This window comes from Acartia tonsa, chromosome 8 (genome assembly GCF_053477335.1).
Source record: "Acartia tonsa isolate MP-2025a chromosome 8, ASM5347733v1, whole genome shotgun sequence".
NCBI lineage: Eukaryota > Metazoa > Arthropoda > Copepoda > Calanoida > Acartiidae > Acartia > Acartia tonsa.
In genome coordinates, this window is record NC_137267.1 from 42560699 (window position 1) to 42574007 (window position 13309).

The 13309-nt window shown below is 31.5% G+C and overlaps 1 protein-coding gene across 5 annotated transcripts in view; it reads left to right on the forward strand.

The window, feature by feature from the left end:
• Positions 1-5252: 5252 nt before the first annotated feature.
• Positions 5253-13309, forward strand: part of Rme-8 (receptor mediated endocytosis 8) — a 50153-nt gene continuing 42096 nt past the window's right edge. For 4 of the 5 annotated variants that reach the window (XR_013882033.1, XR_013882034.1, XR_013882035.1 and 1 more), the window contains exons 1-4: positions 11411-11567; positions 11974-12059; positions 12377-12460; positions 12739-13072. Coding sequence is in view for 2 of the 5 variants with exons in the window: in XM_080170480.1 (XP_080026606.1) it covers positions 12387-12460; positions 12739-13072 (408 nt within the window). In the remaining 3 variants the exon portion in view is untranslated. Of the gene's footprint in view, positions 5478-7166; positions 7240-7441; positions 7514-8226; positions 8363-8970; positions 9069-9599; positions 9700-10138; positions 10200-10521; positions 10638-11410; positions 11568-11973; positions 12060-12376; positions 12461-12738; positions 13073-13309 lie in introns of those variants that run through there. The other variant, XM_080170481.1, reaches the window with a different exon arrangement.

The window sequence follows — 13309 nt, forward strand, 5'->3', positions numbered from 1 at the left end:
GAGGGGCCAAATGCCTGGGCAAACAAACCTGATACTTATTTCATTATTTCTATTTTAAAGTTCATAAAAAAAATTCTATAATGCGATACGATACATAATTTTTCAGAACTGGTTCTAATAAAGCGGATATTAATTGGTTTGGTAGCCTTATTTAAAATAACTGATACTGAATATTCTTTTTTTCTTCACTTCTCTTTTTTTGCAAACTGGTGTATAAAACCAAATTAGTTTTTGCAATGGTGAAATTAACTTGAGTCTAGTTGTAAAGAGAGTGTTAAACAGGATAGCAAAATTTGTAAGGAGCACAGCAAGGATAAATTGATGGTGCTTTGCCTTAAAGTCCCAATAGGGCACTGAAAAAACCTTTGATTTTAAAGATAAATTGAAAGGATATTTATTTCCTATGCCTAATTTCACCGAGAGGCTCTAATCCAGTACCCGCTATTCCCTAACTTAACCTAACCTAAAATAATAATCAAACAAAAAATGTGGGGTTTCTGTGTTCGACAAGACACTTTTCAGTGAAATTTACTTTTAGGAAATCTTTAAGAATGTTCCAAAATTCTCTCTTTGGGGGGGTGGGGTGGGCGGACGGAGGATTTGTTCTCAAGGGGATTTCTCTTGGAAGTTTGGAGGTACCCTCCCCCAAAAATAGTAATAAACATACTAAAAACAAACAACATAAACTATACCATAGTTTTGCTGTCAAAATGCACAAAAAATAGTTTATTCAAAGACCTTCGCGGCTCATTCAATTTAACTAAAGTAAATGATTTGCAGTCCATTTTGTTCATTTTTAAAACGTTTGATTACAATTAACGTCGGTTCGTTCGTATGTCCGTAATGGATAGCTCTTATAGTTAATTCAAGCATGTTAGAGTTGTCCTATTTTTTCAAACGTGGCATAGTGATTCATCACACTTAGGTACAGAATACAAAGTGTAGCAATTCAATTATTATCAACAGAAAGTCTGTATTTTCGTTTTTAATACGTTTTTTTGCTACAGTAATAAAAGATACTAAATGCATTGATGATCTGGACCTATTAATAGCGGCTACGTCCCTAGATTCTTATGATATATGCTATTGTTTAACAAGTATAATGTTCTATCCGTCTGGCTTTAAAAGGGATAAACCTTATTTTCAAAGGTTTCTTGATTTACTTCGAGTTTTTGCATATTCTCTCCCTTTCTTTTATTTGTTATGACAACTGAACATCTGCTTTATAACTAACTTTGTAAAATGTCCATGATTATGTATTTTGTGCTTCGCTACTAATGAATATTGTCATCCTTGTTTATACTTAAAATTGAGAAAAAATAATGTTCGTTTTAAACTTAATTCAGTTTAATGCTATATTCACTTGTATCTTGCACGAAAGTTCGACTTGAAATGAAAATATTCTGATTGTATGTATATAATATACAACAATATAGTTTCCCCTTATTAAAAGTAAAGCTTCTCAACATTTAGGATTTTTTCATATGTCATTATCATACTGTATATAGCGATGAGCAGGGACGTCCAAGCTTTTTATTTCGAAGGGGAAGGGGAGGGGGAATTAGCGGTTTTAAAGGTTTTAGAGGGCAACCTAATGTATTTTTCTACTTTAAGGGATTAAAATAGGAGATTTCAACGTTTGAGAGGAAAAAAAACCGTTAATCCCACCCTTGTATGTCTATGACGATGAGGCATAATCAAGGAAACACTGCAACTTTATATAAAGTGAATACCAAATGTATTCCGTGTCTCAAATTTTTACTAAATTTTCTTTAAAGGAGCGTGTCAACCTCTCAGTGGTTTTATTCGTTTCTATATTTGTTTCCCTGTTATCATGTTAGGGATAAATAAACGTAGAATATATACGTGGTGGAATTAATGACAGAAGAAAAATTGTTGTCAATTTAGTTGCTAACATCGAACTTATTTATTGGTCAGTTCGTTCATCCAGTAGAAAAAGTGGAAGGGTATGGGTTAATGTGGGGGATGAAGGGATTGTTATTTAAGCCCGCGGCGTGTTGTACTTTATTAGAAAATATGAAATCTGGTGTAAGATCCAAGTAATAACATATCCATTATCCATTTATGGATATTGTTTTCCTTGTTTGAGTTTCTTGTTTGATTAATGCATACCCAGGGATCTAAAGGGATAAGGCAATGGCCGATAAATTTATTTACATTCCCAATGATTTTCATAAAATTACCTCTTCTGTAGATTGATATTAGTGGTTGAAACGTTTGGAAACTCAACTAAATGGATCAAAATTTAGGAAGTCCCCACAGTTGTTAATCCAACAAAGAAGAAAACTTTTGGGGACTAGTGTAATAAACAGCTTAATTCCCCTCCCTCCCTAGTGGAAACCGCAGTAGAATGCTATTGGTAGTAGAAATGTATAAGGACAAAATAAGATTTTTTTAAATTTCATACCAGAGAGGATGGAAAAATTCAAAAACATTTTCTAAGCTTTTTAAAAATTCTGTAATTTTTCTTCAAATTTTATTTCTTTCGGCTTTGTGTTTGAGTGTGTGTGTCTGTTTGTGTGTGTATAGTGTGTGTGTGTATTTGTTTGTGTTGCAATGATATAAATTATAAAGTTACTTTGTTTATTTAGAAGGGATTCAACCATATTAATATGTATATTTGTTTAAAATAAGAAAACTTTATAAAGCCACAAGTTTTACAAGGGGTTCTATAAGCTTTTTTAAAAAGTAACATGATGACTATCTGTCTATATGCATGTCCGGTATGATCTCAAATTCTACAGTTTTCATTAAAGTTTAGTAAGGTTTATATAGGACCTGAGATTGTTTTAGGCTTTTCTATTTAACTTTTGGGATTGTTTTAGGCTTTTTTATGTATCCCCTTCGAATATAGAACCCCTATATGCTAGGGGCGTAGTAACTAGTAACATTTAAATTTATTAGCTTACTAATTAGAGTTGTTTAGATGTTAACAAAGTGTTTGACGGTGTTTAAAGATATTTCTCTTTCAATCTAAAATTTGTGGTAAAAATTCGATATTAAGCCTGCTAAATTATAAACCAGTTAGAATAAAATCCTTAAATACAAGCATTTATATAAAATGTATTCCCTTCATTTATTCCTTCGATCACACATTGAAAACTTTAGTGAATGCAGCATGTCCAGAATGAATATAGGATATACGTGGATATGTGAACAGGGAAAAATTTGTCGTCAATTTTGCTTGCTTATATGTACCTCAATTTTTGTTCAGTTTGTTAGTAAAAGGGGATGGGATGGGGTAAAGGGTTAAATGTCAGTAAGGAGAGGTTTTCTTGCTTACTAGAAGGGGGGAAAGCACCTTTCTTCTATATATGTAACATGAAATTCCACTAAAACAAAGCAAATAAAAATTACTGCATTTTGGACAAATCGAAATTCACTAAAAACTTTTCTATACGTCACACTCAGCTTTTTTGTTAGTTCAGGTATGTTATTATTGTCCTATAGATTTCAAACTTTGGGTGATGACTCCTGTAACAATCAGATACGATTTTTAAAGCGTAGCAACTCTATGACCGTTACCAGAGGGTCCGTACGTCCATTTAAAATATGTTGATTTTTAACTAGTTTGACAACAAATTTTTGAATTCATGTGATTTTTGGAACAATAATTCCTAAGACAACGAAATACAATATGATAAGCCATGCATTTTTATAATCAAGTCACAAAAAGTATGTTCTTAATCAGAATCCTGTATTTTATCAACAAGTCTATAAACAATTTTGTTTATACTTTTAATAAATATTCTGCTTATCTAGTTGTGCCATTCTTCAAGTGTTCGTTTAATCTAATGTCTGATTTCAGAGCTTCGCTTTTATGGATGTTGTCAACCTTGTTCCCGAGATATTTGTAAATCAAAATCCTAATACAGTGTCAGAACGTAACAAGCAGAACATTAATTTGTAATTGTACATCAAATTTTTCGCAATATTGCGTATAAATACAGGTTCCAGTATAAGGACATACTCTCATTTTTATGATTTGATAATAGAGATGCCTTGTACCTTGTTGTCCTAGGAAACATTATACAAAAGGTTGTTGTCAAAAAAAGTAAAAAATAGCATGTTTTAAATTGACATGTTTTGTATTGACCTACGGACTTTCTGGTAAGAAATATAGAGTTGCTACGTTTTCGAAGTCCTACCTAACTGCAATAGGAATCATCATGCAAAGTTTGAAATAGTAAAATTCTAACTTTTCTATAATTAGGGTCGGTCCGTCCGTCCGAACGGATAGCTCTTTTCGTTAATTTAAGCATGTTAGAGTTGTCCTATCGATTTCAAATGTTGCATGTATTAGTTAGTCACAATTTTGAACGTAAAGTGGTTGCAAATCTTCTTAAATACAGAATACTGTTAAGGACATACTTACATTTTAGGACTTGATTATAGAAATGCTTCGCTTAAAATATTGTACCTTGTTGTGATAAGAATCAGTACATCAAATATCAGAACAATAGGATCATTATATCTTACAAAAAGTTGTTGTCCAAAAAATATAAAATTTACCATGTTATAAATGGACGTATAGACTTTCTGGTAATGATCATAGAGTTGCTGCGCTTTCTAAGCCGTACCTAACTGTTACCGGAATTATCATGCAAAGCTTTAAATCGATAGGTCAATTCTTACATGTCTAACTTAGCAAAAAAGCTGACTGATACGGATGGTCGGTCGGATCGACCCTAACTATAGAAAAGCTTCGCTATGGAATTTTCATACTTAAATATGCCCCATAATAAAGGGAATGTTGACAAAACTAATCAAAGGTCTAAATTTAATAGCAGCTCCGTAAATCGTATTTTCCCTATACAGACTGAATGACGGATAGAAAAAGTGAATTGTAGATTAGCTTCGCAACTACAAATTCACATTTGTAATGGGTACTTTTAATCTCCTTTACTCTCCAAAATCCTTATGAGTAATATTTGAATACGACGACATTTGAATGCCGCGCTCTGCGCACTATTGACAGAAAAATATCGATTAAGCCATAAAAAATCTGTTCATCTTTTCCTCTACCTAAAACTCGTTAAAATTTATTATAAATTTAATATTAAATGCCAAAGATGTCAAATAACATAAAATAATTTTTGAATAATTTAATTTTCTTGGGGAAATTTTGTGTATAAAGTATTTGTCTATTTACCAACTGTGAATGCCGTGTTGTATTATGAAGGGGAGTAGAGAGGGGTCATGAAGCTGTCTGTCAGCATATTATATACAATCACAACCCTTTACTTAGATTTTTGAATACTAAATGACATTTTTCTTGTGAATTATTGTGTACTTTTTATAATTTATGTTATATAATTATATTTTAAATAATAAATTTTGATAAAAATATGAAAAAATTTACTTAGATTTTAATTTTTAGAATTTTGTGAAATTTTATAATGGTTATGAAAGAAGAAAAGTTAATTGCGCCCTGAGATATTTTGATATTATTCAAGGTATTTTTGTAAATTTTGTTTATGTAATAGTTTATACCAGTTATGTAATGCAGCATGTTTTTTCTGACTACTTTTGGTAATTTCCTTAAATAATATTAGTTTTTAAAATTAATTAGTCAATAATTTTATTAGAGAGTTATATATATACATTTACATTACTTTATATTTTATTTTACATATATTTAGAAGCTTAAATAAATCTGTTAAGAAACTTTTTCGGAAATATATGACTTGTTTTTCTAATAAGGGAGACTATCATAATTATTGATGTACTTAATGACAATAGATTGATGTTTTTTAAATACTAAACCTTTGGTGCAGAGGTTATATATGTTAAGAACAATAATTATAAATCGATTTCATCGGATTTAGTTTGATATTAGCGGATCGATGCGCCCCTAGAGTTAGAGTGTCTTATATTCGAAGGGGATAAATGGGACTAGAAAAATTACACTTCAATCTAACACAGTGGCCCTAGCGTATCTTTGGCTTAAAAATCTTGACCTTAACAGTTGAAACTGTCATAACTTTTTTATTTTTAGGAGTTATGACTTAATTTTTTCCTTTTTCGAAATGGGATTGCATGTATTTTAATAGGAAAATTTAAAAATATAATTTATTTCATCAATTCTACTGTTGTTTTACCAAGATATGCAAATTTTTTATGAAAAAATCGTATTGTTTTACTCAACGCAGGGAGGGAGAAATTCAGACACATTGCTAAAAAATTGAAAATTTGAAGTGCAGGTAATACTTGAGTTACAAGAAATCTAAAATATGTTTTGGAAAGGTCTTAAAAATGTCTAAAACATTTAGTTTGAATTTTAAAAATATTGCCCACCCCCAAGCCGCCAGGGGGGAAAAACCGAAACGGTAAAAAAAAGTATGCCTCATACGGGGTGAGATGGGGTGAACTTCCCACGGATAAAATCTAATGAAATTTTACACACTCATTATTAAGCATGTCTTGTTGCCGCGTTTTTCTGCGTGTAATGGTAGCACTATTTTTGGGCTAATAGTAACCGCTCAAAAATACCTTATATTTAAGGACTTCCAATGGCCCTAAAAAAATTAAATATTAAATTTTTTTGTAAAAAACAATAAATGAGGCCATAATTAAATTATTTATGCAAAAAAAATTATTAATTTATCTTAAATAAGACCAAAGATATGATGTTTTTAACACCTACTAAAAGGATTAATTTTGTCGGGATTTGGGCAAAATATCGCATTGACTAAAGTTGTTTATAAAAGATACACTACACTACGCTGCAGGGCCGGTTCTCAGCTATATTGATAAATCGTGTACAGTTATATTATATACTAGCTTTGTATTACAAAGACTATTTTTACTAATAATAAATTGAAATATTATTTTTGATAGGTAGTTACCTAGTTATAATTTTTCATTTTACTATTTTACTATCCGAGGAAAGCTGTCTATAAATTATAATACAATGCAATAAATAACTATTATTATTTCTTTGGCTAAGCATATACTTTGTAAATTAAATCTATTTCATCAGATTTATTTTGTTATATGATTCCTTGTGGACAAAAGTCGGTTGAAGAATAATTGTAAAAATGTTAGATCGTTACTAGAAATAAGATATAACCAATATGACCAATGCACTATACTAGTATTCATCCTTTTTAAATTCTAGCTTTGATAACTATCTTTAATTTAAGGATGGTCATGTATGGGAGTACAGAGGGCCCGCCCTCTAGCGGTAATATGTCACCTTCTGACGATTCTCACGAGGTTTGTGCACTTTACTTTAATCAGGGACTGGGCTTTAGCTGTTTATTTTAAATGGTTACCCAACATTTTTTATGCAACTTTAGTTTGGTACCTTGTCCTAATTTATCCACCAATTTCTTTGCAATTCAAATTTTCCATTAAAATCATCATTTATTTTTTTGGTTTTTAATAATATCTCTAGGTATATAATTTATAATTCTAGATTGCATCCTACTTAGTGATAAAGCATTCATGGAAAGGAAAATACAAGAGAATATTTTCTATTGGTTCACATGTAAGTTGCATTTTTTTTACTTTTTTCCCTACATTTGAAATTAATGATTTAATTTTCGTCCAATACACAGTGTTTAAGGGGGGGGGGGAGTTCTGACACATTTGCGTAAACCTGGTGTATAGGCTTTATCTTTGGACTGAGAGGATAGGTTATTAGGGATAAAATCATTCTTATATGATGAATTTCCCCCAGATTTAAGATTTTTTGGAAAGGCCTCCAGGTTCCGGAGCTCCAGGCCTACAGGTGGTCTCTCTACAGGTAAAAATGAAAAAAAAAATTTTATTAAGAGTTAGATGTCAGCTTATGAGACAAAATATGTATGTTCTTCAAATATGTGAATAACAACCAAAAAGAAGCATATTTTGTTTTATAAGTTAACCTCTAACTCTTTAAAAAAAAATCTTATCTTTAATTTTTACCTGTACAGAGACCACCTGGAGGCCTGGAGCTCCGGAACCTGGAGGCCTATCCAAAAAATCTTAAATCTGGGGAAAATTCATCATATAAGAATGATTTTATCCCTAATAACCTATCCTCTCAGTCCAAAGATAAAGCCTATACACCAGGTTTACGCAAATGTGTCAGAACTCCCCCCCCCCCCTTGTTTGATTTTAACAAATCATTAAATGGTTCTTAAATAAAGAGACATAACATTAAAAAGAGTACTATACTTAATCTATAAAACTATATGAAACATAAATATGTAATTTTAGGGAATCACAACCCACAACCCTGGCAACATGGAGTCAACAAATACATGGTTGTACTCTGACTTTATTTCCATCCTTCCCACAGCCAAGGGTCAGGCCTCTGCCCCTAACAATGAATTTATTATTACTTTTAGAAAAGGTGAGTAAAAATCAACAAGGACATCATTTAGACAACACAAGCGCACCATCCGCCACTCAAACGCCCTCTACAGGAAATTAGGTCAAAAATATCCAAAAGACAGCCAATCCCTTGATTGCACGACCTATGAGCTGCTAGTAACTTTTAACGCGCCAAGGATTTCTCTGTAATCTCAATATTAGTGTAAAACTCCAGACATGATAGCATTAGGTAATATTTTTAACGTATTTAGTATGAGGCGGTGTGGTTTAGACTCGAATCCGATAATACCATTTCCCCTGAACTGTTTCTGAAAGGCAGATTTGGATAAATGAATGTACTTTGCTTGAAAAAATATTTGTATTGACCTAATAAAATATTTATTATTAAAAATGTATGCTTTCCTTGATAGTAATATTTGTTTGTTAATTCTTAACAATTTCCAGAAGAAAAAAAATCAATAAAAGTTTGTCATAGATATTAACCACATTTGTTTATCTTTCTTACAGCAATGTCACATATGTTCTGGAAAATAAAATTTAAAATAAATAAAATGCGGTAAATATCCTATAAAGAATACACAATTTTCTTATAAAGATTCAATAGAAATATTATTATTGCTTTTTTAGGAAAGAAAACCGATTCCATGAGATTTTCTTCCGAGCACAGAGCTGATATTATTACAGAAACTATGAAGTTCAAACATGAATTTGGAGAAAGACAAAAGGTACATTTTAACGGTCGATAAATGATTAAATAATGGTCATTGGTCTTTGGAATTTTGTATTTGACTTAAAACTTAAAGCCCTATCTTTAAAGGCAGCTGAGATAAATCACTTATTCAATATAATGTCCATCCGTACTCAGGGAGGGAGGGGACATAGGGCTGTTTATTACACTAGTCCCCAAAGTCTTGTAAAAACTATTTCTTATTCGTTAGTATTCTAACTTTTGGGACTTTAATTGAATTTTGATTGGTTGGTTCATTCAGTTAGGTATCCAAACCTTTCAACTACTAATTGTAATCTACAGAAGTGGTAATTTTGTGTATCATCATTGGGGATGTAATTGTACATCAATTTATCGGCCATTGTCTGATTACTTTAGAACCCTGATCTTAACTACAGTTAAATTGATGGACTGTCGGAAGTAGTGAATTTTCGATACAATGCCATTCATTGGTCATGGGAATCTTTAAAAAAATCGAGACATTTATCTTTAATAGCAGCTTGTTAAATCACGTACTTCTTTTATTTAGGAAGGGCAGCAGTATTATAGTTACAAGCATCATTGGTCCGACCAGAGAAAATCTGTGGTTCTTGTTGTATCCCAAACTGCCTTACTTCAGAAGGATCCAGGTAGTAGAATGGGTTAAGTAACATTCAACAGACAACCAACCCTATGATTGCACGACCTTTGTTTGAGAAGTTAAACTTGTGCTGTTGTTAGCTTGTAAAATTAAGGAAAGAAAGGGGTATAAATTTCTAATGTGAATTAGAGTATAAGTAATATTTAAAGTAACGGGGCGTCTCTTTGTCTTCTGTTTTTGTGTATGAAGGATGTCGATAACGTTGAACTGATATCAATGGTTCTCCTTTAAGTGAGGCTTCTCATATGTCCTAGGAAGGTTTCAACTATTTTATTTTTGGGGGAGGGTTCCAACAACCTCCCAATAGAAATCGTCCCTGGAAAAAGATTATCACCAATAAAAAAAAGTGTCCCAAGAGGCCTCTAGGGGCGTATCCACTTGTAAGTAATAAAATAGTATCCTTCATATCTTTCAGTTGTAAATTTTAGGTTCCGGACGTGTCCTTGCATCATATAACTACAAAGATATTGAAAGCTTTAGGAAAATGGGGTCAAATATTATTTCAGACATTTTTTGAGATTGATGTTGCTAAGCTACTTTTGTTTTAAAATTAATAATATAAAATCATTGATTTGACCAATGGATGTAGAATATACGTGAATGATCTAACTGGAGAATAATTTTCGTTAATTTAGGTTGCAATTTACCCTCGCTTTTATTGGTCGGGCCGTTTATCAAGTAGGAGGGGAGGGGATGGTGGAGATCGTTATTTTAAACCGCTACTGGGTTCACTTTATTATATAGAACATGAAAATTTGATGTAAGATCCAAGTAATGATAAATGCATTATTTGACCCCTATGAAACCTCAGTGAGGTATCCGATTATCCCGGAGGGTTTGTCATTGTAAAGACTGAATTTGGCCGCATGCATTTGTTTGCCAGCGAAGCCAGAGACGAAATTTTTAGAAAAATACAGGAAAATTATTGTTTTGATAAAAGATGTTATATTATGATAATAACTAGTTGCAGAGGAGGTCTGAAAAATAGCCTTCCTAAGACATATATAAAGCGACTCTCATAAGTACAAACAATTAGGACCAGATCTTAGCTTCAGACAAAATAAACCTTACTACTTTTTACTATAACATAGAGTGATCAACACAGTTTAATTAAACATGTTATTTTTATTTGATAAGTCCAATACACAGTGTTTCATGTCAAGAACAATCTTCAGTTAGATAAATAAAAATACATGATGCTTTAATGAGCATAAATTCTATAGGATAATATTTAATATTTTCGCTTTTGAATACCTACAATTTTATAATATTGTCATCCTTGTTTGTAAAATAATCTTTAATTTCACTTTTTATGTGAAAGCATTGCAAATTGCAAGAAACGGCAATTTGCAGTTTTCACGGCTCATTTAATTCTAAAACAAGGATGATTGCATTCATAAATAGCAAAGAATCTTTATATTTATTTAATTTGGCTACTATACGACCATATAACAAGGTACTGATCAATATATTGGCATGAAATAAACATTTTAAACTTAGTTTTTTGTCCATTTTCCAAAAAAAAAGGATTAGAAGTAGGTATTCATTTGCAGACTTACTTATAGGCAATTTTACTGTACTTAGATATTTTTAAAGTAGGTAGTAAAAAACATTAGGTATAGGTCATTTTAAAAACTTCTGAAGAAAACATATTTAAAGAAAAGATTTGCATTTAAAAAATAACCGAAACAATAAAAAAAATAGGAAGAATCAGTGAACCATGTTGGCATACAGTTGAGGAAGAAAGAGCCCATTGTTTTCGACCATTTTGTGTTGAATAAGTTTGGCAGGTTCCAGGGGGATGAATACATCACCAGCATTTCAGAGTTTACCGTACAGAAACTTTCTGGGAGAAGGGTAAGTCAAAGAAACCTGTTTTTAGATAATTCATTTTTGTAAGAGATACTTATATTTAACCCTTATTCTATTTACACATAAGTGCTTAAAAAGTTAATTGAAACAATTAAGTTATATAGCTTCTCTTCAATTAAATTCATAGTAATTTATCGATAGACAGGGCATGTCTGAATATAATCCACTGCTTCTGTTACCTTCAATTAATGTAACTCCTGCAAATAGGGAACGCTAAATTGGATTCTGATTAAGCTTAATTATCATACAACGAGTTATTCATAATATTTTATTTTAACATATATACCTAAATGGACAGTTTATAGACTATTAGACACCCTCAAATTTCCTTTTCATATAATGGAATTGATTTAATACTTTTGTTAGGTACACTTACATTTTATTTTGTTAGGAGGAGCCAGTGAGAAGATTATTATGCCTTACAGAGTCAACCTTGGTAGAGAGAGATCCTGCCACCTATAATGTTGTCACTTTAAGGTCAGTTTTAGCTTCATTATATAATTCGTATCTAGTGTTTTTATTTAATTAAAGAAATTTGAATAAATCAGGGAAAAAAGAACAAAGAAACTTTTTTACAGCAACTTTAAAGACAATGGACCTTTTGTTATTGTCAGAAGTTTTTTTTTTTTCCGGTAACATGGTAATAAGGAATAAGGATCTATGTTATAAATATTAACATATATATATAGCTTAATAACGTTTTTCTCTATTTTAATCTAACATTGCATAAGTAATAAGTATTATTACGACAATACATGTTTGTGAATTTTTTTTAAAAATCCTATTATTTTTAGACCTTTGTCAATGGTAGCAGCTTTGGTACGACAACTAGAAAATCCTCAATTACTAACTATCCAATATGTTAATGGAGAAAACAGGTATAATTTATTATCAATCTTCCAGAGTGCTATAGACTTTCACTTGCAAAGTTTGCTTTATAAATCCACGTTCCCTCACTGTCGGTCTGTATATAGTGTACTGTAATTTTGTAACACATTTTTATCATTTAAAGTTAGCTACAAAATCAGTCATGAGCATTTTTTATTAAATATTCAGGGTAAAGGTGTAAAAACATGCAAAATTAATCTTAGGATGTTTGAATTTTATTTTTAATTTTATTTTTAAACACACACAAATTAAAATATCTAATTTTCAGAAGCTACCTATCCACAGACAGAGACAGCCTGTTGGCCTCCATGCTTGACGGCTCCCGAGCCGCTGGCAACCCTGACGTACACGTCCGTATGGCCGTTCTGGAGCGTGGCAAACGGTTGGGACCGCTAGACCAGCCAATGGGCGAGGAAGTCGAGTCTTCAAGTCTGAAGTTCTTGACAAATCCGCCAATAGGTTGGGATTTTGCCCAGGCGGTTTCCAGGTTCAATGCCAACGTGTCCTACAGTGGGTTGTTACATGCTGTTACACAAGAACATTTGTTTGCAGAGAATAAGGAGAAGCTTATCAGTTCTGCTATCAGCTCTTTAATTTCAAAGGTAAAAATTACAAGTTACATCATGTTGTTGTATTGGTCATAAGGCCATAATGTTTACATGAATTAAAAAGAAATAATCTATAGAGTATACAAGACCTTTCTTTATTCTGAACTAAAGCTTACTTATTTTTAACTTATTCTGGCTTAAATATAAATATAACCTAAATATTTTCGTAGGTATAGGAAATCTAAATTTTAAATTTTTGTCCCTTTGACAATTTAGTTGCTCAATCTTGAT